General features: G+C 36.5%; 3 protein-coding genes across 8 annotated transcripts; 1 reads left to right on the top strand and 2 right to left on the bottom strand.

Moving 5' to 3' along the window:
• Positions 1 to 694: 694 nt before the first annotated feature.
• etsrp (ETS1-related protein) lies at positions 695 to 16,139 on the bottom strand. 2 transcript variants are annotated; one of them, XM_079895384.1, is made up of 9 exons: positions 15,732 to 16,139; positions 3,825 to 4,071; positions 3,555 to 3,638; positions 2,787 to 2,897; positions 2,610 to 2,687; positions 2,301 to 2,498; positions 1,683 to 1,922; positions 1,453 to 1,571; positions 695 to 1,291 (listed from the first exon to the last, which is right to left on the bottom strand). In XM_079895384.1, exons 3-9 carry the CDS (start codon positions 3,634 to 3,636, stop codon positions 1,019 to 1,021), a joined length of 1,101 nt encoding a protein of 366 aa, XP_079751510.1. In that variant the 5' UTR covers positions 3,637 to 3,638; positions 3,825 to 4,071; positions 15,732 to 16,139; the 3' UTR covers positions 695 to 1,018. The 2 variants fall into 2 exon arrangements, with proteins under 2 accessions (XP_079751510.1, XP_079751511.1); XM_079895385.1 differs by lacking the exon at positions 15,732 to 16,139 and having other exon boundaries at positions 2,787 to 2,864; positions 3,825 to 4,048.
• Positions 2,417 to 20,295, top strand: fli1rs (Fli-1 proto-oncogene, ETS transcription factor-related sequence). Of its 5 annotated transcripts, none has more exons than XM_079895382.1 (10): positions 2,417 to 2,436; positions 13,330 to 13,535; positions 14,025 to 14,194; positions 16,153 to 16,356; positions 16,514 to 16,591; positions 17,859 to 17,927; positions 18,037 to 18,099; positions 18,185 to 18,232; positions 19,009 to 19,092; positions 19,231 to 20,271. In XM_079895382.1, exons 2-10 carry the CDS (start codon positions 13,396 to 13,398, stop codon positions 19,752 to 19,754), a joined length of 1,380 nt encoding a protein of 459 aa, XP_079751508.1. In that variant the 5' UTR covers positions 2,417 to 2,436; positions 13,330 to 13,395; the 3' UTR covers positions 19,755 to 20,271. The 5 variants fall into 5 exon arrangements, with proteins under 5 accessions (XP_079751508.1, XP_079751505.1, XP_079751506.1 ...); XM_079895379.1 differs by lacking the exon at positions 2,417 to 2,436 and adding an exon at positions 6,540 to 6,766 and having other exon boundaries at positions 19,231 to 20,295; XM_079895381.1 differs by lacking the exon at positions 2,417 to 2,436 and adding an exon at positions 6,891 to 7,019.
• Positions 17,865 to 24,810, bottom strand: zp3d.2 (zona pellucida glycoprotein 3d tandem duplicate 2). The gene is made up of 9 exons (XM_079895378.1): positions 24,228 to 24,810; positions 23,554 to 23,669; positions 23,336 to 23,439; positions 23,084 to 23,258; positions 22,546 to 22,657; positions 22,368 to 22,456; positions 22,220 to 22,293; positions 21,795 to 22,027; positions 17,865 to 17,938 (listed from the first exon to the last, which is right to left on the bottom strand). The coding sequence occupies exons 1-9, from the start codon at positions 24,753 to 24,755 to the stop codon at positions 17,900 to 17,902; spliced, it is 1,470 nt and encodes a 489-aa protein (XP_079751504.1). The 5' UTR covers positions 24,756 to 24,810; the 3' UTR covers positions 17,865 to 17,899.
• Positions 24,811 to 25,508: the final 698 nt, after the last annotated feature.

The raw sequence follows: 25,508 nt of genomic DNA, 5'->3' as shown, positions 1-25,508 counted from the left end.
AAGTTTTCTTTAAGCGAACAAATCATTACTAGTATGTTCCAATATTAGGTATTCATTTTATTCTAGTTTCATGCATTATTTTTTTATCAAAACTTGAATGTGGGTTACTTTCATAAAAAAGCAACATTTTGAATATTTTTGTCAGACTACGTCCGGATCGGATTCAGAATGATGATCAAAGACGGAGTAGATCGAGTCCATCAACACCCTCAGTTCCTGGGGCCATATTTCATTTGATAACTTTAGGCAGTTTTGAACTTACTGTATATGCAGTTTAATGTTTGATGACTAGTTATTTTACATTTGCGCGAGCAAGTAAGCAAATGACCAAGTTTTGTACCATTCCGATGAAGTAAAAAAATTATATAATAATAATAATTTTTTGCTCAAAAATGACCGGAGAGCACCAGAGGGTTGAATATATTGAGCAATGTGCAGGTCAATTACCAAATTCTCACTCACTAAATACTACACAATATTACTACATACTCACTCACACTCCACCTGTAGGACATAGTAGGTGACACATGCTTTACTGAACTATTGAACTATGTTTGCATCATTGAATTATTTTCCTTTTGATCACTATAAAGCTGCTTTGAAAAAATCTGTATTGTATAAAGCACTATAAAAATAAAGGTGACTTAACTTGACTAAATGAAACCGAGTAACAACATTTGTATGAAAAGACACATACTGTAACATTCAATTTATTTACAAGAATTCACAATCTGATGTCAAAACATCAGTTTACTTAAGAAAAAAAATAAAAAATTTACAAGATTAGTGTTCCAACGTCAAAAGAGGTAGCTAACAATGTTTTCTAAAGGCACCTAACTGCATTTGATGGCTGATTTCAGATCTGTTTTTAAATATATGTCGCTCATTCAAAAGTCCAAATCATTTTAAAGTACATATCTTTGAACGGAACAGTCAGTCATTTCTTTGTTGTTACTATTTCCAGGGCATGGTTTTACAGTTCTTCTCGATCATTACAGGCATTTGAAAATGTCCTCCTCTAATGCGCCCAGGACTCTGTGTTTTCCTCCGGTCTGGTTGTGCTTACAGACTGTGGAGATACTGCATTTGGTGGAGAGATGTTTAGACTTGCAAAGACCTCATGTGCCGTTTTTCCAAGCATGCCTTGCACGTCACAGACAAAGCGGTAGACGTAGCGCTTCCCTGCTGTTTTGTGAATGATGTTTTTGTGGTAGTAGTAACGCAGACCACGACTTAGCTTCTCGTAGTTCATTTTAGGCTTGTTCTTACACTGGCCCCACCGCTTCGCCACCTGGAGGATACAAGGGAGATGTTAAGCCAATCTTTATCTTTAGAACATGAACAGCGAATGTGAAAATCACAGATGTAAAGATAACAAATTCTCTTTTGCTTACATCGTCATGATGTTTTGAGACTCTACGTGTTTTGTTTTGGTTGAGGTATGAATCTTACCTCTGCAGGATCTGACATTTTAAACTCCCAGCCATCCCCAGTCCAGCTAATGAAAGTGTGGCAAGCGGAATCGAGCAGAAGTTCCAGCAGAAACTGCCAAAGCTGTATAGGCCCAGATCCTGATGGAGAACAAACAGTACTAAGTCATATATCCTGACCAGACTAAATGATTCTCATTTTCTGTTATGAAAAGTATGTATGCTTCAAAGGCTTCTGAAACAATTGCTCACCTGGGTAGGCGGACATTGGTGTCATTTCACCCTCTCTGTCTGATCTTTGAGATGGTGCGCTACGCCTTTTGACCACACGGGGGCAGAATTGCTCAGAGGATTGAGTAACTGGAGGTGATGAAGAGGATGCCGGCTGCCCAAGCATGGAAGTGCAATAAGTGGGTGAGGGGTAGTCGGACCAGTATGAAGGCCTGCTTTGCTGCTCTGCTTCATACAAGGCATAAGGTCTCTCTGCATCACCTACACAAGAAAAACAACAGTTAATATTTCAATATTTTAAAAATGAAAGAATATAATAAATATATAAATAAATTATATATTTATATTATATTATATATATTTATTATATAAAATGTATTACATTAAATATATATATATATATATATATATATATATATATATATATATATATATATATATATATAGTATTTATTTATCCATGTATTTATGCATTAATATCTTTAATGCATATATAATTAATCATTTGTTGATACTTTACTCTTTACATAGGTAATATAATACTTTTAAATGTCATCAATAACACATGCTAACTTCTATTTAGCTTCACCTGAAAATGCATGATATATTTGAAACAATATGCATCTCTCAAATGCCTACCCAGATGGTCCAGATTGACGGTACCGGTTGCTCCTCTGTGACTCGGACCTTTCCCAGGTTGGTAATGGCTGCTGGTGTCCATCCCTGGGCTGAATGTGCTGCTTTGTGCTGGAGTGCATAAAGGGACGAGGTTCTGGTAAGTTTGAGTAGATTCCTGAAAGGCAACCTGCTGTCTGTCTGCTACCATTCCTTCTGGAACTATGGAAAGATTACATAGTATGAGGCCAGGCCACTTAAAAGACGAGTTTGTACACTGTAAATGTAATATATATATATATATATATATATATATATATATTTGATACTTACTATTAGTGTATGATGACCAGCAGCTAAACTCAGGGAAGGAGTCCAGATTAAATAGTCCAGAGTCTAGAAGAGACTGACCTATACAATAAAAACACACGTTATTATTTGTAATCATTAAAATACTTGCTTGCATTATTAATATAATGGCCAGGAATCTGTGCATCATGAGATGCTTACCTTTAGCACTGTGCAAATGCTCCTTCTGGGGCTCTGAATAGGTTTCTGGATACTGCTGATGGACAGGTCCTTTGCTGTCTAATAAAAAGGACAGGTCTTCACCACTGCAGTCTGGAGGTACATTATCAAAGATGTGAAATGAACGAGAGCCAGAAGAAATCGTTTATTCTAGATTTAACAATGGATTTATGTATATATGCAAGCTCCCATAAAGTTTTCTACACCTAGTCTGAACTGTGCTAGGAATAAAAGCGTCTGTGACAGAGTGATGAAGAAGGGAGTAGGAGAGGGGGTGCTAAATCTGTTTGAGGAGGAAGTCTGGAGGAAAGGATTAGGAAGAAAGGGAGGGAGCAGAAAAAAACGGGTGTATCTTTAACCCAACCACCCCTTTTTTTCTACATCCCTGGTTTGGACATTCCTAAATCTCAGAGCATGCATAGCCTGACATCCCCTTTTCCTGATGAGCTTTGAATTAGTGCACACAAACAAGATGTCAAGGTCTAATTTTTAGGGTTTTGACAGGGGTGTTGCGATTCTGGCATTGCAGCTCAAGGACAGAGGAAATGTTTTGCACGGACATTCAGGAAACAAAGCTGGAGAAATACTAAATCCCACAAAATCTGACAGATTTTCCCCCTGAGGGCAAACTGAATGTGATAACTTGCAAATATGGGCTTTGACGTTATAATTTAGGCTATACACTATTTAAACACTTATCAGCCTATTTAAACACTGTATAGATAAAAATGTGTTGAAATAAGATTTTACCATATGAGCTGAAGTCAAAACCACCAGGAACCTCCTGAGTTCTGAAGTCTTCTGTGTAAAATCCAGCTTGATACATTTCCATATCTGAAGGAAAAAAAACAGCATCATGGGTTAATTTCTCAAATTCTTTATAATTTATTAAACACATCAGTGGGTGTAAAACAGTCCATTATTTTTAATGCCAGTCAGTGATTCAAACACTGATAATACAGATTAAGAATCTCAAATTACAATTGACAGATTAAAATCTAATTAAAGAGAAAACCTTACCTTTACGTTCTCAGAGTCCTTATTCCAGATATAAAGGATTTACTACAGCCTCAAGCGCTGCCTAACAATCCTGTTGACTGTTGGTGCTTCACCGGGACCGTTATAAAGAGGCCGCGCGCGACGGGGCGTGTCCGCGCGACTTGTGAAGGAATGCGTCGTGACTGCGGTTCCCTCCTTTTACTAATCGTGACGTCAGACAGGAGTCACGACCACAGATTTGTTACCCTTTCATTCATAGAAAAGGTGTCTATGGGGGAGCAGAAAAAACATCACCAGACAGGTTTGACTGACATGTCCCTTCACATTTATTTTCCCAAATACAAGACCGTTCGACCTAAAAACAAAAGCTGAAACGTTAAGACGATAGACATATGAACCCTATTAGACGCCATACGGTTTCGCGAATTAAATTACAGTCCGCTTAATTGGGCCTACTGTTCTGAATAGGCTAAGTGTTAATCAAATAGCTTGACGAAACATTGAAAAACTATTTTAAAAATCCTGGTGACACGAAACTCTGGAAACTATAGGCTATTTAAGATAGCATATGCCCACCCAAAGTTCCTGGTGACACGAAACTGTGGAATACAAACTGTGACACTCAACAGACGGTACAAATCATTGTAGCCTAGGTCTGTCCCTCATAGCCTTTCATTCATGAAAATTTTAAAATGGCGTCTTCCAAGAAAAATAATAATAAGTAATAATAATAATAATAATAATAGCCTAATAATAAGTAGTCTATGACAATTATAATTATGGGAACTATACGGTTATCCGGACCACACCTATTTCCGGATAACCGTATAGTAGGCTACCTAATTATGATTTGACAGGACATATTTAGTCATATTATTGGGTAACACTTTTTTTTTTTTTTACAGTGTCCTTGTTACACGTTACATGTAGCGTAGCAATAACTACCTATAAATTAGCCATGCATAATTAGATGCAACCATAAACCAACCCCTATTCCTAACCCTAGTAGGCTACTAAGTAGCCACTGTAACACGGACACCTTAAAATAAAGTGTAACCAATTATTAAATATGAATGTAGACTACAACAGCAACGTTTTCGTGGTTTTGCACGTGACTTGTTTTAAGTCAGGATTTAGGATACGAAATATGTAAGAATATATAAATTATTTGAATTACATTCAGTAGATTTTATAACGCAAATATATTACATAGGCTAATATAGGCATAGAAGACCAACTAGTTATTTTTTGGCGGTCTACAAACCCATCAAAATACATCATTATAAAGTTACGAGAGGAGAAATGTTCTAACTGGAAGTTAGGAATAAGATCAATCAGAACCAGTAACTTTGACTTTAATGAGGGTTTCGTATCTTTAAAAGCCATTCAAGAGAACAATGGTCTGTAAAATTCCGAGTCAAGGAGGCCTGAAATCACGGCGTGAGTGCTTTGGACAGATAAGACCAACCCAAGGGTCTTGTATAAACAAACACCTCAGGCCATTTTCCTCCGGCGTGCAGAAAAATACATCTGGAAAAGTAAGTTGCCAAATCGTGCAAGGGCTGAGTCGTGATTGAAGGAGTCGCTCACTGAAGAGGATACAATCAGTGTCAAATTCCCATGGCACCTCAACCCTTGCTAGACGTCGAATGTGTCGAAACAATTGTTTTTTTAAACATAGACTATCTTAATGTTGTTAAAAATTCTTTCCCAGAATAATCCAGTTTAAAATATTCAACAATTAAGCAATGTTTAAGGACTAAACAATATCTGCTTTATATTCTTATATGAAGGCTATCAAGCCTATAGCCTACACAATCTATAGGCTATGTTCATAACGCAACCGATTATTTTCAGTGTGAGTTTTGGAGAGCTTTTTTGCAGCTGTTGATTCATGATACTGATATATGGCGTTTCATATCACTGGTTTGCGGTTTGAGAATTCAACTTAAGTCGCGATTTCCTGTCGCTATAGTAAAGTTGGTAGGCTAAGCAATGTTTGGAAAAAATGTAAAAACACATTAGCTAATAAAGTAGGCCTAAATAACAAATAAAGCTCATGTATGTTCTTGTTGTTGATCAATCAACGAAAAAGGGAAATACTTTAATTGGACTACACCCTTAAAAATAAAGGATATTTATTGGCATCAATGGTTCAATGAAGAACCTTCAACATCCATAGAACCTTTTTATTGCACAAAATGTTCTTTATAGTGGAAAAACGTTCTTTAGATCATTAAAATGTTTGTCATACCAAGAAAAAAAGGCTATTTTAAAGAACTGTTCACTGGTTCTTTGGGAACCTATGGTCGTATGGCATCGCTGCTTACAAAAAAGTGAAATAAAGTGAAAGAACTTTTTTCCACAATGAAGAACCTTTTGTGGAATGGAAATTTCCAAAGATGTTAAAGGTTCTTCATGGAACCATAAGTGGTATATAAAAACAAAGATTTAATAAAAAATGCTTATATAATTTACACATAGCCTTTAAATCAACTTTAAAGCTGCCATTCTTCGTTTAATATGAAGAAAAAATATATATATATCATGTTAAGAAAAAGGTCAGATTAAAAAGTAAATAAATAAATGAACAAACTTTTGTAACTAATTCTAAAATCTCATTATAATCAGTGAACTTTAAATAGGGCGTTTTGGTTTAACAAATATTCTGAGGAGTTGGTGCAATAAGAGTTCACCAATAAGGAACAGAGCTAGATGCTTTTGTGTGACTTCACTTCCCAATTTTAGAAAGGAGAGCTCAAAAAGAAAAAAAAACCCGTTGCCATCCGGTTATGGTCTAAGCGAAAATAGTATGGTTTGCGCCGATGACTAAATGCGCCTGTGCACACAAGTCGATGCGTTTCAGCTGGGTTATCAAAGTACCTAGGTTTATATAGCTTAAGTTTACCAAAGTATTTTCTTCATGAACTCCACCGAAATCTGCAATGGACTGTACTATTAAGGTAGGCGTTTGATCTGGTTTATTGTCTGTTCTGAAAATGAGTAGCGAGTGCGCAACCACCCACACGGTTAGCGCGACTACTGGTGAGAGAGGCAAGGCGGTGATGCAGGTCCCCACTCTTTCCTTCTTGTACAAAATTTCCTCTTCCTTCCCGTTCGTGGTTGAATGTCGGCTCTTTAATAACACAAGAAACCGCTACAACATTTAGACTCAGATAAAAACCGAAATGGTGTCCAGAGCGCGCGCGAGAGAGGGTATGCACAAATTTGTTATTCCATTTGTTTTTATTTTTAAACAGTTACGCACTAGTATGCACAATGGCATATTTAATGATCTTTCCAAGACGGTTAGTTACACGTAGCTAACTTCTTTTTCAATTACCAAAGAACAACGAAAACTCAAGAAAATGCCAACTGGAAAACAATATACTGAATTTCACATATGGCACAATTATGGCGGGGCGCTCTCGAGGCAGGTGGCTTTATGGCGCCAACAACAAGGTATTCTGTGGATAGGCTACTTTATAAATCACCAATCTAGAACTTGAATCTAGCGTCTGATATTGTTATTATGTATACTTTCAGCTCGTTAAAATTATTCATGACACGTCGACAAGAACAAATATATGAATGCGTATTAACTGTGATAAACTAACCGAATTTATTTGGATTTTATTGGGATGATAACAGTATGCAGAAAATGGTGGCAAGCAACAGCGGATGTTATTATTAATATATTACTTGGCTAAGTGTTTTATTCGTTATGAAAACAATTGAGTATAACTACAAAATGTTGTGAAGTTTAGAACCTTCCACACGCTTGGTGAAGGCTAGTTGTCATTTTAGAATATCTTAAATACACTTGTACATTCATAAAGATAAAAAAAAAAAATCATAAAATACCACAAACATCACTAAAATCCCATGCAGGCATTATCAGCCGTATTGAAATTCATTTTAAAATACTGAAATAGTTACTAACCTAAAACAATTTAAGTTATTGTTTGATAGTGATTATTTTATATGATTTAGTAGGCTTAATAATAGTTTTTTCTTTATCGACTATATTTAGTTTTAAATTGATGTCTTGTAAACGCAATTTAGTCAGTAAAATTTAACGTCTCAGTTTGTTCGATTTGGCGAATAACTTGAATGTAACGCATTTGAAAGTCAGTCATCGGAGTTGTTTTTTTTATTGTTAATTCTGTTTGCGAAAATTAGTGTTGATTCAGCTTGTCGACTTTACGCAATGATACATCCCCTTTGTAAAAGAGCAGAGAGGTATTGCAACAATTCCTCTGTTACGTGTTTGCAGGCTATTCCATGCCTGATTTAGTTCTTTAAGGAATAATTTATAGCAAAGTGCTGGGCGCTTGTCAGGTGTCGTTATCAGAACTCAGCAGGCTTCCTGTCTCAAACCTCAGACTTTCCGCACACACTTCCGGAGTCTCTATTCGAAAAAAGGCAACAAAGACTGAGAAAAACAAAATTGATTCGATAGATGTGCGATGCCAATGCATTGTTCCACATTTCAATTAAATCATCCGGACAATAAACTGAAGCAAAATCGAACGTGTTTCGTCTCCACGCGCTGTGGCGGTATAGTAAAGCAGGCTCTCCTCAGAAAAGCGCCCCAATCTTTACTTGCAAGATGCTGCTGATTAAAACTTGTGAAAACCACAAAATTGTTTTTGCAGCCCAGAGCGCAGCTGCGTGTCTCTTTGCAAAATCAGCATGCCTTAACGTCAACTTCTGCTTTCTTTCACTCTCGCAAAATGAACATGACTAACATAACTGTAAAAGTTCTCGCTATAGATTATGATCCATGAGCATGCATCAGACACTTACAGCTCTTAAAATATCTATAAAATATCTGTTATATCAAACTATAAATTATAACCCAACTTTTATAAATTGTAGCTATTATAACTAATAATTTGCATTATTAATAGTAGTGGTATTACTATTTATTTTAATATGATAATGTTAATATTTTAGTAATTTATATAGGCTATCATTATTATTTGTAAATTATTTTTTACTAAATTGAGAAATCCTCACACTTAGCAGACTAACTAATAATGTAGCCATTATGTCAGTAACTAAACGACCAAACGAAACAAATAAAACGATTTGTTCCCTCAGTCGTGACGGTCCCCGCTGTTAAGTATAGCCTATCAAAGCTGTATTCGGTTTCGTAGATTGTACTGACTGCAGTGTAAGTCAGTCAGTCAAATAAGATGCAAACACTAGGCTACAGAAAACGAAAAGTGAAAATATGGTGGGTGAGACCAGGGTTGGTTGGCACATTCTTCATTCTTTGTTAAAGCTCTCTGGCGAAACAGGCAGCAGGATCACCCAGATTAAATAAAACCCCATTCTTGTAGGGTTGGTTAGCACAATGTTAAAGGCAATAGAAGAAACGACAAACAGAAATGATAAAAATGGGTATTTTAAACCAAACTAACATCACTTAACACATGGTATAATTATTATTTTTATGATAAAATGTACTATAATTTGATCTTCCAGTTGTCATTTCTATCAATAGGCCTACTTCTAGTTTTAAATGCATGTATTTATATTTGTGTACCTTAATGAAGGTTTAATCTTTCTTAGTTTGTATAGCCTACTAACACTGATAAATTATGCCACCAGCTGAACAAAATTTATCAAGTCTTCCAAATATTAATTAAAACATAAATAGTTCCTATTTGTTCTGAATCAACGTTGATACATCAACTAACACTGATATATTTGAAATATCTTTCTGTAAGTTATTTTTATAAAAATTTTAGTAACCCTGTTCCAAACAACTCGGATCTTCCCTAATAATATATAATTGTTTTTTTTTGTTTTGTTTTTTTGGTAAAGCTTTTTTGGTAAAACTTGGTAAAGGTTTTGGCACTTGCTAAGTGAACATGGTGATTCATGGACAAATAAATAAATAGATCATGGACATGATTCGAAAATGTTTAATAGTCCTAAAAAAATTCACAATTGTATTGTTGGAAAAGAATGGGAGACGAATATTATCTAGTGGAAACATTTGGTACTGCGCCCAAACAAAATCTTACTGAAAGCTAATTTTCTGAAGTTCAAATTTGGAACAACTAGTTTACATTTATGGCTTCGAGTTTCTCAGTTTTAGAGTAAAATATGTTTGGAAAATATCCATTTCATATAAAAAGCATTTTTGTGCAGTTTTCATAATAATAGACAAACTTCTATAACGTTTTTCACTTCAGCAATAATCTGCCAAGTGTCTCCTTAAACAAATAGACCAAACTTGAGTATGTGCTCCAAAGCATTTAAGATTTATTACAGTTTAAATTGGACATTTTATTTTCAGGTCTATGCTCAAAAAATTGTTAACTTAAATAGCTATTCCAGAAATATAATTTAGCACCATAAAATCCTAAATATTAAATAAACATTATCAAACTAAAATATAGTACATTAATTCCATTGAATAAAAACAACAACCATTTTGTCATTTTTGACTGCCACACGAGCACCAGATAGGGTTAAATATTTTTAATGCATAAACCATATTACAACAGGCAGTTAAGGAACTGCATACTCATTTATATTTAAAATGATGAGAATGAATCATAATAATTGAGATAATTGTCATGCTATGGTATACAGTGCACTTTTTGTGAGTACATGGGGTCAAATAGTGTAACCTGGGCCATTTTTTTGCATGTCTGACTTCTGCAATTTACTGTGATTTTCACCCTGATACTTCAAGCCAACAAATTATACGTTTTGACCACGTTTAGACTACCAACATTTTGTCTGACAAAGACCTGTTTGGCAAAAAAATAAATTGGAGCTACAATTCCAGTGTGCACACTTTTTTGTTTTGTTTATTTATCGTTATCTTTTTGTCCTGCACCTGAGCCCAATTTGGATTTTGGATGTGTACACCTTATCTGTATTTTCGATTCTAACAAATGACCACAACAAACCAGCTAGAGTGTGATTATGCCAACAGTCTTGTTCGTGATAGAGAAAGAAATATACACATCAACCTTAAGAAGTCCCATTGTTAGGAAAGGGACATTTCATAACCTGCTTTCATTACTAAAGATTGACCACAGTGCTCTTAGGTTCTTTATGTAGCATGCATCAGATTACATATATAGATACAGCTTTGAAAAATGAGTCTAATTTCTGTTAACTGGCAGTAATCTAGTAAATCTGTTTGCAATGTGTTCCACCCTCTTGATGGTGATTTACTGTGCGATTAGTTTCTGTGCAAAACCTCCAAAACCTAAAAGCACTGTGCATTTCTCCATGCAGCGTAGCTCTACCACAAGCTTTGTTGTGACAAAATGAGAATTTCTTTCACAAGACCAAATGGAGGTCTGTTGCAATTGACTTGAAAACATTGCATGCATGCCACAGGCACCCAGCAGCTCCAAGGACAGCACAACAATGGCGTGACGGTTTATGTGCATCACACTTTGTTTTTGATGCGAGATGCACATTAATCTCCCTGACCTTGGCTTCGACATTTTGCACACAGCATGCATAAACTATGTTTGCTAAAATATTGCATTAGGTTTCTCAGCAACAGAGACTGATATGAAACTATTGAACAGGAAGTCAGTTGTGGCATTGGTGGCCAGGGTAGAGTATGTTTATGTTCATCACTTTGGAGGACAGAGAGCAGTACTATGTATGTGGTTGTGGTTTAAAAGGTGCAGAATAATTTTAACTGCAAAATTAAATATCAGCTTAATTAAAGCTGGCAGTAAAAGTGGCCTGGTATCAATTGTGTTTTAGGATGTAGAATGAACTGAATACATGAGTTATCCAACTAGCACATTTTCTCCATGCTGTTTGCATTTGTATAGTGATCCAAATGAACCGTTTTAAATCTACCCCAAGTGAATTTTCAAATGGTGTTGGACAATACATTTTTAGTGCATGTCGCCTCTCCTACTCCGATCAGCAGCAAGTTTAGCATCATCTGTGCACTTTGTTCGTTGTTGTACATTTGTACACAAGACTGACGCTAGCAAATGCACACAGACCAGGCTGTGAAAACAGTTTCAGCTCTCGGCTTGGCCTTGTTTTGAGCTTGCTTTCACTTCTCTACTAGAGCAGAGATCACATAATGCTTGTGCTATTCACATCTAGATCAATAAGAGAATTGGAAAAAGAGCATGATTTGTCGCAGTATTTTCATAGTGGATTATAACAGGAGACATTTTAAGAGAAACCAGTAATACTGACTGAGACTTCTTGGCTTGCTGCCACAAATCAATCAATCCATCCATCCACCGTTTGTTATGTCTGTAAAGCCTAGAAACCTTCAAGGGTTTTTAAACTTTTTTCAAAACTTTCAAACAAGGCACGGTCAAGCCAACATTCAAAGTTGTGTCAATGCATCTGATGAACTGTAATTCTACTTCCTAACATTCAAATTTGAAGTGCAATTCTTCATCCTGTTTGCTGCCTGCTTCAATTCGAACTCCGGGATCCTCAATCCAATTCTGATTTGACAACATGACCAAACAACCGAAGATGGTGTTGGTTTGGACTGTATAGAGGACATTCTTCTCCGATAGACTTAACCAAAAAATATGCATAATATAACATCATATGCATAATGTAACATTTTACCAAAAGGTAAACGATGCCATCACAATCACTGAACAAAACTGAACACCGAAAGAGCTTCTCACAGCAAGTTTGCAATACTTAGGTCAGGTGAAAGCACTCTACAATGCTGTCTCCTCCCTGTTTGGTGACCCTCAACCTCTCAGCATTCAGAACAAATTTGTTTTTCAGCTTTAAATGACCCACATTTCTACCACTCCTCTGTTTCCTATCTCATGCCCCATGCCAAAAGGTTTCACTGCACATGGGGGCCAGATTTCCTGTGAGCCACCGAAAAAGCTCGGTGCTGACGTATGTCAGCCCTAAAGACAATACTAAAGCCTTCTAAACAAGCTGCCTGAATTCATCTATAACACAAACATTTATTCACACACAAACACTTACATACATTTGAATGTTTAAAACGTCTTTTTGAAGTTTCAAACAGACACACCTATACCAGAGCTATTCAGTGCAGACTACCAACATTAAACACAGGAAATAAAGGCACAGATGTCGCAATTTCTAATTTGACTCACAACTAATTTGACTCTAGTGCCAAGTCATATCTACCTGGAAGTCAAAAAACGCCCTTAACTATTCCGATAAACTGCTATTTTTAAGTTTCAAAATGAATATCCCATTGCTGAACATTAAGAGGTCATAAGTCATTTTAGCGCCAAATTAAAAATGTTTTAGGTGGTATCTCTTTCAGTCAAAAGACTTGGAGGTAATTAATTAAATTCTTACGACAAATTAATTCTTACGACATCAGTCACTGATTAAAGTCACTACTGGTGATAGTAGCAGAAACCCGTAACATTCGTGTTCTTGAATTACTGACTAAATGATATACAGTTATTTCTATCCTGATTTGTTATTCACCTAAATCAAGTGGTTGGACAAATTTGGTTTTCGTTTATATAACCATTGTGTATTGTATACATCACAGGAAGCTCTATCGGTGGTGAGTGAAGACCAGTCCATATTCGAGTCGCCGTTCAGCGCTCCCCAGGCCATGCACATGAAGGGAGAGATCACCTCGCCTACAGTGTTCAGACAGGGTTCTGAAGAAAGCCTAGAACCGACTGAGCCAGACTGGACCGGATCAGCCACACAAAACCCTGCCAAGAGAGCAGAACACATCAACGGTACCAGGTGGGGAACCAAACACGGATGTCAGAATACCAGAGTCTCCACTTAAAGGGCTCATTCCCTCAAAAAATTAATTCTGCCATAATTTACTCCCCTTCATGTCATTCCAAATCTATATGGCTTGCATTCTTATGGGGACAAAATGAGAAGATAAACAGAATGTCCAAGCTGCTCTTTTCCACACAATGACAACAGACACACATGCTGTCATGCACCATTAAGTAGTCCATGTGGGTCAAAGGTGCCATTTGAATTAAGAAGTATTGCATATTCACACTTTTTTATATTTAAACCCGCCATGTTGCTTGACACGTTACAAGCGAGAAACCAGTGCCATTCAGCATCACTAATGTCAAAACCTGTCATAAAGCATTTTCAGGAGACATATTTAAACTGTTTAACGTTTTAACACTTTAACGTCATAACTGTGCGCATTTAAAACAAAAACATTTGGATTGAGCCATTTCATATTTTCTTCATTCCACGCCATAGCCGTGAATCCCCAGTGGACTGCAGTGTGACTAAAAGGACCCGACACATGAGTAACAGTGATGGGGGACCATTGGCCTACCAGGCCTCTTATCCAGAGCCACGGAGTAGCCCACAGAATGCCACCCCACCCAGCAACGTCACAGAGGAGAAGAGGGTGATTGTACCAGCAGGTGAGATCTGTAATTTCCACATAAGAGTAAATGTTGTTCAGACAGGAAGCGGTGTCTGACTGTATTCATGAAAAGTCATTCACAAGCCTTTTTACTTCTGTAATGAGACATGCACTACATATACTAAGTTATTATTATACTTATATTCAGCAAGGATGCATTAATTTGATCAAAAGTGACAGTAAAGACATTTCTAATTTAAAAAAAAGATTTCCATTTAAAATAAATGCTGTTCTTTTGAACTTTGTATTCATTAAACCATACCATAACCGAACCATAAACTGAAAATAAATCACATTTTCCACAAACATATTAAGCAGCACAACTGTTTTCAACATTGATGATAAGAAATGTTTCAAATCAGCATATTAGAATGATTTCTGAAGATCATGTGACACTGAAGACTGGCGTAGTGATGCTGAAAATTCAGCTTTGCTTTACAGGAATAAATTCTATTTTAAAATATATCAGATTAGAATAGTTACTTTAAATTGCAAAAACATTTCACAATATTACTGTTTTTACTCTATTTTCCATCAAATAAATGCAGCCTTGGTGAGAGAATTCTTTCAAAAACATTAAAATTCACACCAACCCCAAAACTTTTGAATGGTAGTGAATGTAAGCGTGAAAAAGGATATATATATATATATATATAAAGAGTCAGAATCTGATTGTATCTATAAGGAACTGATTGGATCATGTAGTAGGTCTCTTGGTAGCTTGGTAATTTGGTTATTTATTATATATCGTTTTAGTATTTTTCAGTTTTGACTTCATGTCGACTGTTGTTGTCAGCTGAAACATTACAAACCATATTTGGCAAATGAAATTAAGCTAAAATAATATAAAACAGCAATATTAGATAAAAAAAAAAAAAATCACTAAAGTAAACTTAAATTGAAATTAAAATATACAAATAAAAGCTAATTCAAGATATCAATAAATACTTTAATAGAATACAAATAATTCTCTAACACTAGTTTGAGAATTTTTATGCACTAGACAGATTTAGTCTGGAGTTGACCAATTTCTAAAACTAGAGGATGTATAGATGTCTAAACAAAGATATGTGGTAATTATGCAGTGACCACAGGCTCTTGCATCACTTAGGAACTTGTGCTTTGTGGGAAAAAGGCAGGTTTGTAACAAGGGCATCAGTGTGTTTTTTTTCCAATCCTTTTACAAAAGAAAGAAAAACACACTGATGCCTTTCCTTCTACTAGATCCCTATAACCCAACAGACTAAACTACAAATGATTGCATAGATTCCAACAGAGATAATCACTCTTTACTCACAAACCAATTAGGATGCTGAGCTATCTTCAGGGAGGTGTTTTTAAGGTCGCTGTAACATTATTAAAAGGGCAGAACGGTGGAGTCTCCCCATGCATTGTGCGACAGTGAGTGTTATGAGATACCTCCTCATGAGTCACCCAGACCAAACAATTATAATGCTCATAATACTCGGATATGACGTCATATTTCAAGGACAAATAAGAGAGCATGGTGGCTTATAACAGGAGGTCTATAATACTTGGAGAGAGATATCCGTTAGCATTCCCATTCATCTCAATGGCAGCTGCTCCAGACAATGGCTAAAAAAAAAAAAAACTTAAAAAGTAAAATAAAGAAATAAAGTAGAAGAAAATATCATATAATAATATACAATAAATAATTGAATCAGAATACAGTGGAGATGCTTTTTGAGCCAGATGATGTAGTTATGACATTTACCAGCAGGGGCTAACTGAGCCACGACCGTGATCCCTTGGCTTATAACATTACAAACCCCTTAAGTTAAGTACAAAAAACATCAGCACTATCTTAGTGAGAGAACAATAACAAAGAGTGCATTGACTCTTCTTTTACCTCATGTTTGAACTCTGAGTCTGATCAGTCCAGCCACAGCTGAAGCACTTGTTCCTCATTTTATTCTTGCTTCTGTCCTGCTTTAGACCCAGAAGTATGGACACAAGACCATGTGCGGCAGTGGGTAGACTGGGCGATAAAGGAATACGGCCTCTCCGATGTGGACGTGTCCCTCTTCCATACCCTGGATGGAAAAGCACTCTGCAAAATGAGCAAAGAGGACATGATGCGTCTCACTTCCGCATACAATACAGACATCCTGCTTTCCCATCTAAACTACCTCCGGGAGAGTAAGGAACTTCTCCCATAATTCCATATGAATAATCCATTACCATTTGTTGATTCGGTCAACAAAACATCAGGAAACGACTTTTATCATTCAGGAAATAACTGTTTATATATACACAGTAGATTGAAAGCTTGTTTTCTTTACTACTGTTCACTCAGGTAGTCCCACTTTTTCCTACCCAACAACCCCAACCCCAACCAATACACAACCACAGCCAAGACTACAGGTGAAAGCTGGTAAGTCAAACTTCTTGGACATTTTTTTTTAGGATAAAATATGTTTTATATACTTCTGTTTGCAAATATATATATCATTCTACAGTTTCTGCCCTCCGATAAGTCACATGCAATGTTCCCTCTAAGATGCGCGCAAAAAGAATAAAAAGCTGCGCAGAGGACTGACGCGAAGTGTGTGGGGAAATCCATGATTGTAATCTAAACGAGAAATAATTGCAGTGCTCTGGTCAGCCGCTATAGTTTGTGTCGCTATAGAGTTAGAACCGGTGAATGTGGTTAACAGGTTTCATAGAAAGAGAATATGAGTGCGTATGAGTGAGCCAAAAGAAAACATGTTCATGGTTTTTTTTTTTTTTGCTATTAGATCGGTGTAAATGCTTTAGTTTGTTTTCCTTATAATTTAATAATATACTATAGTATTAAAACAAATTGAAGCATTTAAAGATGTTGTTAATTATTATTTTTTCTCTTGGTAAATGTGCTTCATCCAGTGCATTCTGAATTAACTGCTTGTTTTCCAAAAAATATTCTTTAATATCACCAAGTTACATCAAGGGTCAAATCAAATAGAAATGGCACATTAAAGTTAAAAGTTACAACTGCATGATGTAACCACTTTTTGTGTGTGCATACTCTGTATGGTCTGGTATAGATAAACCACACAGGTCTGTGTTTACAGGTCTGTTTGTGTGTACAGGTCTGGTCTAAAGAATGTTTTTGCTCAGCAAGGAAGCATTGGTCACATGGTTACTTTAGTTTTACACTCCTAAAAACAGTCCTAAACAAAGCTAATAATACTGTAAAGCATAGCCTCTGGTGGTAAGATTTATTGAAGTTATTGTTCTGAAATAATTCCATTGGCTAAGATTGAATATAGAGAGGTGCTAAGGACTGTGGTGTGTTTCTTCAATGAATTTTGTCCCATGTGTTGCAAGGTTTTTGAATCGTTGCGTTTTCAGACAGGAAACAGCTGCATCATGACAGGAAGTAAGGGGTGTAGAGCTCAGGTTAGCACACAATTGACTATTCTGTGGCAAAGAGAATCAGTTAGAACAAAAGGACAATCCCCTGAGGAATTGTGTGCCATCTTCAGGCCTTCTTACCGTTTTGCTCCTGGCTTTGTTCTGCCCTGTGTCTCTCCTTAGGGATCTTTAATGCAGGACTTCCTTCCTTCTGTGGCTGCCATTCTCCTTACTCTTTAAAGTCATCCTTTCCTGTAAAATCTCCCTTTTGTTAACTGCTCCTATCTGACTTTGCCTCCACACAGAAAACAGCTTTGAGGAGATCGGCAGAAGGAACAGTTGGTCCTCAAGCGCCTTGCCAGCTGTCCCAAAAGGTACGGTCGTTCTGCGATCACAAAAACATCAAGTTACAAAATGTTATACAAATATGGAATCGTTCACCAAAACCACATAAAAAAAAACCCTCACCTTTTACAATCACAGGTTCTCCAATCGAACATCAGCACAACACCAGAATTTCAGAGCCTCCACCAAGACTTCCACAAGGTCGACAACTTCTTTTAATCATCTTTTTGTAACGCACTACACCTTGAAATATCTAATCAGTATTGTATATTTTCCATCTTTGCAGACCCCTACCAAGCATTAGGTCCCATTAGCAGCCGTCTTGCAAATCCAGGTAAGAAATAATCATGAAATTGTAAATGCATTACTGTCAAATGAAAAACAAATGTGGCCTTTTTAGAGTATGAAATCTTTTGATGCACAGTTATGCCCTTTCATAATTAAATAACTGAGATGAGACTATATACTTGGGTTCAGTTATTATATCAATTAAATAACTGAATATCCCTAATGTTAATATAACCTGAACAAATTTAACATATCTAATAAAATAAAATTATATACATTATATTTGTTTAATAATTTAAGAAATTAATCAGGATTGTTCAAATGGACTGTTTTTGGAATAGAAATTAGTACTTTTATTCAGCAAGGACACACACTAAATTGATCAAAAGTGACAATTAAGACTCGCATGGTTACAAAAAAAATATTTTTATACATCAAAGAATCCTGAAAAACATTAAGCAGCACAACTGTTTTCAACATTGATAAGAAATATTCCTTGAACATCAATTCAGCATTTAAGACAGATTTCTGAAGGATCATAAGACACTAAAAAAAATTCAGCTTTTCCATCACAGTAATAAATATATTAAAAAAACATTACAGTAGAAAACAGTAAAAAAAATATTATAGTATTTTTGATCAAATAAATGCATAAACTTAAAAAAAAAAACATATTCCCAACCCCAAACCTTTGAACATAGTGTATATTTAGATTTTTTTTTAATGTTAAGACCTGAAGGCCTAAAAATAAATAAACAATAATTTACAAACCAAGCACATCATGATCAGTATGACTCTGTTTGCCCGACCTTCTTCACACAGAAACGAAACCATTCCACACCAAGATCCGAACGACCAAACAAAATTCTAACAACCTGCCCGTCACCAGCACTGACAGGACTGTGGGTAGGTGTCTGACCAACCCACATTCTGTTTCTGTGTACACCATACTAAAAAGGTCACATTTGGAGAGAAAAAAAAGCTGCCTTAAAAGGGCCTTCAATCCTCTGCTAAAGATCTCTGACACTCTTTATTTTCACGCAGGCTCTGGTCAGATCCAGCTGTGGCAGTTCTTGTTGGAGCTGCTGTCTGACAGCAACAATTCTACCATCATCACCTGGGAGGGCACGAACGGAGAATTCAAGATGACCGACCCAGATGAGGTGGCCAAGCGCTGGGGGGAGCGAAAAAGCAAGCCTAACATGAACTATGACAAGCTCAGCCGTGCCCTCCGCTACTACTATGACAAGAACATCATGACCAAGGTGCACGGCAAGCGTTATGCATACAAATTCGATTTCCAGGGCATCTCCCAATCCCACCAAAACCATCCTCCAGAAGGAGGCGTGCTCAAATACCAGACCGAAGTGCCGTATGTGCAGAGCTACCACAGCCACCAGCCAAAAATGAACTTCATGGGCACTCATTCAACCCCTATGCCCGTTTCCCCTGGGAATTTCTTTGGGCCTCCTACCACCTACTGGAACTCAGCAACAGGGGTTGTCTATCCCAGCTCACCCATGCCACGACATCCCAGCACTCACTCTCATTTGAACTCTTATTACTGAAAAGGTCTAATTGTAAAGCCCTGGCTTTCGTACTCTTTGTTTGCTTTCTGACGCATTAAGATGCTGAAGACAACAGAGAATAACAGAATAACAAACTGGCAACTTTTCAGGGATCATTATCCAATCCAAAAACCATTGTAGCAATATCAAAGTATCAAGTTCTCCATCTCATGGCATTTTTTGTACAGTTTATGCATAATCATACACAACTGTACATCTTCGGGGCTAAATTGTAAATATGTTTTGCATGTTTCATATAAGGCTTTAAGGCATATAAGGTTTCGTAAAAGACTGCTCTGACATCCCTAAAAACCATAATCATCTCTTATGTTTTAAATGTAATATGCCTTTATATGCAAGTGTGCCTTTGTACAGACATTTTTTTTAACCAAATAACGTCACGCCCCTATGTTTAACATTATATTTTAAATCAATAAAACATGTAGCTCACTTAACGCATCTGTGAATTTTATTATTGTAGACATTACCCATCTATTCATTACATTAAAAAATAGCCCTTTCAATATTTGTGTGCTCAGAACATTCAATGTTAGTTCATTTTATTTGTATAATGATTTTCAAAATGGCTTTTGCTCTAAAGCATCTCTACTAAGAGACATAATCATCCTAAGAAATTTTTTTTTATTTGCTTTTATGCATGGTTATTAGTTCCCTTGTTTTAGTTAAATCAAAAGGAGGGAACAAATTAGTACAGCGTGGTCATGATTTAGTAAAACAAGAGAAAGAATTCTTAATTCATATTTTTGTCCGCATGTCATGCATGTCTTTGTAGTGCGGTCCCCTTGGTTATCGATTTGTCCTATTGGAATCGATTTGAGATTTCAGTAAAATGTGCTCAACATGACTTTCAGTAAAATGTGCTCTGCTCCTATCAGCTAAGAACAGGAAGCTGAACATATACTGGACATGTGATCAAAACTGTGTGACTGAATAGGGTGAACTGGCAATTTCTGGCACATCATCAAGATAATGGAATAAGAATTTCTTTCAAGCAGCAAGAACTCACCCTGCCCTGTTGTTTATATTAAATGCAGCAGGGAGGGTTTTTGTAGTCTAGATATTTTTTATATATATATATATATATTTTTTTTTAAATATGACAGATGTTACATAGAGTGTAGTTTTTGGGTGCATTGGTAGAGTGTTCAACATATATTTATCCTGATCAAACACATTTTCCAAGTTACAATTACTATCTCGCACCATATTTCAGTAGCTATGTTTCCATCCAAAGTTGCAAATTTAACTTGGAATTTAAAATTGAAATGTCGCATTAAACAAAATGCATTAAATGTGTTCAAGGAAACAAAATCATCACTTCCTGAGAAACTGGCGCAAAATATCTGTAATAGAAATGTAAGTTGCTATAATCAGGAGCCACTGTGGCTCTTTTTTTCCATACATCATTAATGACTTGCGAATCAGAATCAATGCACAGATGATAAGTTATAAACACTGTCATGTTATCTTGTGTTCGGATGCCTGGTGTTTGAGGAATGCAATCAAGTGAGACGCTTCTGGGAGGGAATTAAACCAAACTATTGTGATGACTGACTTTGTCTCAGGCATTTCAGAATGATCAAAATAAGTTATCCCCTGGTTAGTCCAGTTATCCAATCACAAGTCACGTGAGATTTTGTTGCACATCAAGGGATTTATTCGCTGAATGCGTTTTCATTGTAGTTTATGCACATGTCTTCTTATCAGATTTTTTTTTTTATCCACCTCAATTGAGCGCACAAGTTTTTTATGTGCGTTTTTAGAATTTTGCATGTCTTGGTGTTTCCATCCAGCATTTCTTTTTGCAATATCCCAAAATTCGCATAAAATAAGTGAATGGAAACATAGCTATTGATACGATACCTAAAATGACACTATAAAAAGCTAAAAAGGGGGAAAAAAACATGCAAATTTCAAAAGCGCGTCATGTATTTATTAACACTTCAAGTGAAATTAAGCTGTGAAAACTAAATCAAAATGTTTTTATTAAGTCCTCTTTGTTTAAACCAATCCAAATACCTCCTCAAAGGTTCTGCGTGTCTCCTCATATTTGTCGTCTTCCTCCACTTCTTCCACCACAGCTGAGGCTGGCACAAAATGACGAGGTCCAATCTCAGCTGCCGGTGTGGTTATTACATGAACAAAGCCTGTTCCCACCTCCTCTGGCAGGAATGGAGTTGTTTGCTCTTCCTCAACTATGTGCAAATCAGACTCCATGATCCAGGGCTCACTGGTGATGATCTTCCTGGACACTGTACATGGAATAATGAAAAAGGGCTTGGTGTAAAATCTTATTACTTCCATGATGTGCCAAGACCTTTATAGGCATCTACTACCCTCAATGCAATGCTATGAAAAGATCTATATACCAACAACAAACTTCATGAAAACCGACTTTTAAACTATTAAAATTGTTAAAAGTAGGATCACTTGAGGTATCTCACCAGACAGGTCAGAAGACAGACACGTGGAGTCGCAGCAGAGGCACACAGCATTTGAACTGTATAATTCTTCCCATCTGAAGAAGAAATGATCTGAATTAGTACCAAACCAGTTTAGAATTATCACAATGCAAACCAAAACTCAATATACCGTTTTGTTGACTGGTTATAAGTGCAGGACTTTGAACTTGCCGTTGGATCTAAACTTCCGACAGATATTTCACAATGCATGTAAAGATGCTGAGAATAAAAAGAACAGGCAACCTCAACATGCAATATTTTTCTGAAATTGGATGACAGCAGCATGCCATTATGGCTTATTATTTAACCTTTCCCAACATTCCATGGAAATGAAAAGCATCCAATGAGAACCGCACAACATTCCTTTGTCCACTTTGAATGAATCTGGACCACCTGCTGCTCATGCTATCAATCATGCACCTGAAATAAAAAAAAGTTAAAGTGAGAAAGTAAATATCAATTGTCACTCTAGATCCGAATTATATGTCTGTCAGATGATATTTAAATGATTGTGATCAAACCTCTGTAGTTTTAATTGTGGGGGGACAAAACACAATGCAATGCAATACAATGTTTGAGAGATGTACAAATCAACGTTCCTCAAAAGCCTGTGTTTTGATACATTTTAACATGATTTTTTTGCGTATTCTTACGTTAACTTTATAAAAATTACAGTTTTGCCTGCTAAGAAAGTATAAACTATCAATCAGATGACAGAAGGCATGTAGCAGATTGTGTACAGCAGGTTTTTCAGAAAAGGATTATGTTGATCATTTAAAGGCCTTCGAAATTTCGTTTAAAATACGATACAGTATGCTTTATAGGGTTAAATGAACAAAGTGTTACCCGTGGTTTTCAATGACTGTAAATTGTGGCATAGACAAATGAGAACTGCTGATAGTCACATAACAGGAATCCACAAACAGCCTCTTGTCCTCAGCAAGAGGGGGTCCGTCTGCCTGAAAGTACATAGGGTGACCAAGGGTATACTCTTCTGTGGAGGATAATCTTTTCCACATCTCTAAAAGACAGAGACGTGATGCTTCATTGGCTGAAACAGAATGGAGTTCTAATTTACATTAGTCAAACCTTATTTACCATCACGGGGACTTAGTACAACGCTGTCCACTGTTCTCAGGGGCTTGAAGTGGTTCTGAAGTCTGACTTGTGGTATGTAACCAATTTTGTATGAGTAATGATATCTGGGGAAAAAAAGATCATGGGTGTTTGATTGTTTAAAAAAATCAGTGACTGATTAACAGATGAACAAAATGGACATCAACACAAATCTGGTACAACTAAAGACATCGATTTACCTGTTAAAGTGACACTCAACAGGGAGCGAGAAAGGCAAGGCACGGCGGATTGGCGACAGGTCCACCTCCGGAGAGTAGTGCAGTATGTTGGAATATGTGACTCTTTTGTTTATTAACTGCATTCAAAAACACAGATAATTTCAAAGTTTATCAAGTGAATATGGAGGCCCTGAGTTGAATGAGTTCAACTATGAATTTTTTCCAAGCGCCTTAAAGCGATAGTTCACACAATTAAAATGTTGTCGTCATTTACTCACTCTCCAATTGTTCTAAACCTGTATGAGTTTATTTCTTCTGCTGCTGAACACAAAAGAAGATATTTTGAAGAATGTCAGTAACGGTAACCAAACAGTGTCCCATTGACTTTTTGGACGTCAATAAGGACCTGGGCCTGTTTGGTTACCCTTATTCTTCAAAGTATCTTCTTATGTGTTCATTTTTGGGTAAACTATTCCTTTAACTTGTTCCACACAATTTTTTTTTTTTTTTTTTTTTTGCTGTAACATGTAGGCTAGCCGATTAGTTTCCACAATGTTTGCAAACGCCTATTATGAAGTTATCAAATTAAAAAGTAATAGACAAAAATACAACAGACGAAGCCCCTTAAGTATGGAGGAAAATGCAGCAACAACAACAAAAGAAACGACAAAGAAAAACAAACCAGCTAAGCACACCTGTCTTTTACTGGCACACTGATCCATGTCGTAAATAAACACATAATAGTGTTTTGTAGTCTTGCTGATGTCACATGTTCCCAGTTTGAGCTCAAACCCCAAACCATCGAGTCCTAAAATCTGTTTGTTGACTTTAACGATCATTTTCTTCCTTTGGCAAACGACGTTTACTTGTTGTGATCGACCGCGGCGACGGGAGCTCGCGCGTACTCTGGCGCGCGGGACGAGGACTTCTTTCGTCTCTTCGGACAGTTGTTCACGACCTGACCCATGCATTGGAGTGAACAGCTTTTTGTCCAAAAGGGGGATTCTAGAATGCTGGAAAATGGGAAGTTGCAAATATGGCGAACCAAGATGCTTGACAGCAGATCCTTCAAAATCTTCTCCAAATCTTATGTCCAGTTCTGACTCTGAGGTCGACTTGATCGCGTGCTTAGGCGCAGCTCGTAACGCGTAAACATATGTGGAGAAAAAGACCACTAAAGTAAATAATACTGGGAAATAAAGCTTCATATCTCTAAACAGCATCAAAGTAATCGTCACAATCACTCAAACAACCTTGACATATTTCACATAACCGAGATGGGTAATTAAAGCACCTGTCGTCTTCAAGCACTGTTGATAGAAGTCCGATTCATTTCCATGAACCGGTTCTTTCGATTCGAGTAGGTCTCAAAACAGATTCAGCGTTTCTTTTACGTCATCAAGTGATCCCTGGTTATTTTTATTTTTTTTACCTTTCTGCTTGTTATTTATACATCCAATGCACTAATAATAGATTTCATTGGTAATTTACATTCTTGTTCTTATTATTATCTACAGACTGTCTGTAATGTTCCTCAAATTTATTCTGGTGATGTCTAAACTTCCCTTTCCTGTATTTTAGAAAGCATTTTGGTCTAAATTAATCTGATGTGAACAGCAACATGCAACAGGAGGCAGGTCACATAAATCTACAACGGAGTTATAATGAAATATGACACCCCCCTCTTTTTCCACACAGAATGGCTTTAATGTTATCCAAATTCACTCTGGTAATGCCTAATCTCCTTTGTATCATAATCCAGAAAGCATTTTGGTCTGATGTGACAAACTACAGACATACAGCACGCACGGTCATAAAATCAGACAGTAGGCCTACATTAGAGATTTCTTTGTTCTTTATTCTTAAATATGTCTATTGCTCACAAAATTCATTCAGACCATGTCTAATCTCTGATTTTCTAGAGAGTTTATGTTTAGGTGGAGGATCTGACGGACAGCCCTCCTCAAGTTACAACT

This window comes from Squalius cephalus (assembly GCF_949319135.1).
Source record: "Squalius cephalus genome assembly, chromosome: 15".
Classification (NCBI taxonomy): Eukaryota; Metazoa; Chordata; class Actinopteri; order Cypriniformes; family Leuciscidae; genus Squalius; species Squalius cephalus.
The sequence above is the reverse complement of the archived record's forward strand: the minus strand, read 5'-3'. Positions and strand labels throughout refer to the sequence as shown.

Bases quoted from the DNA above. Each gene is read 5' to 3' on its own strand.
- zp3d.2 (XM_079895378.1), bottom strand. From the start codon at position 24,755: ATGCTGTTTAGAGATATGAAGCTTTATTTCCCAGTATTATTTACTTTA. The intron at 23,670-24,227 runs GTGTGCTTAGCT...TTTTGAATGCAG, and splicing joins AGTGTGCCAGTAAAAGACAG to TTAATAAACAAAAGAGTCAC. The intron at 23,259-23,335 runs GTAAATAAGGTT...TCTGTCTTTTAG, and splicing joins TGTACTAAGTCCCCGTGATG to AGATGTGGAAAAGATTATCC.
- fli1rs (XM_079895379.1), top strand. The intron at 13,536-14,024 runs GTGGGGAACCAA...TCCACGCCATAG, and splicing joins GAACACATCAACGGTACCAG to CCGTGAATCCCCAGTGGACT. The intron at 19,093-19,230 runs GTAGGTGTCTGA...ATTTTCACGCAG, and splicing joins CAGCACTGACAGGACTGTGG to GCTCTGGTCAGATCCAGCTG.
- etsrp (XM_079895384.1), bottom strand. From the start codon at position 3,636: ATGGAAATGTATCAAGCTGGATTTTACACAGAAGACTTCAGAACTCAG. The intron at 2,898-3,554 runs GTAAAATCTTAT...ATGTACCTCCAG, and splicing joins TTTTGACTTCAGCTCATATG to ACTGCAGTGGTGAAGACCTG. The intron at 2,688-2,786 runs GTAAGCATCTCA...TTTATTGTATAG, and splicing joins GCATTTGCACAGTGCTAAAG to GTCAGTCTCTTCTAGACTCT.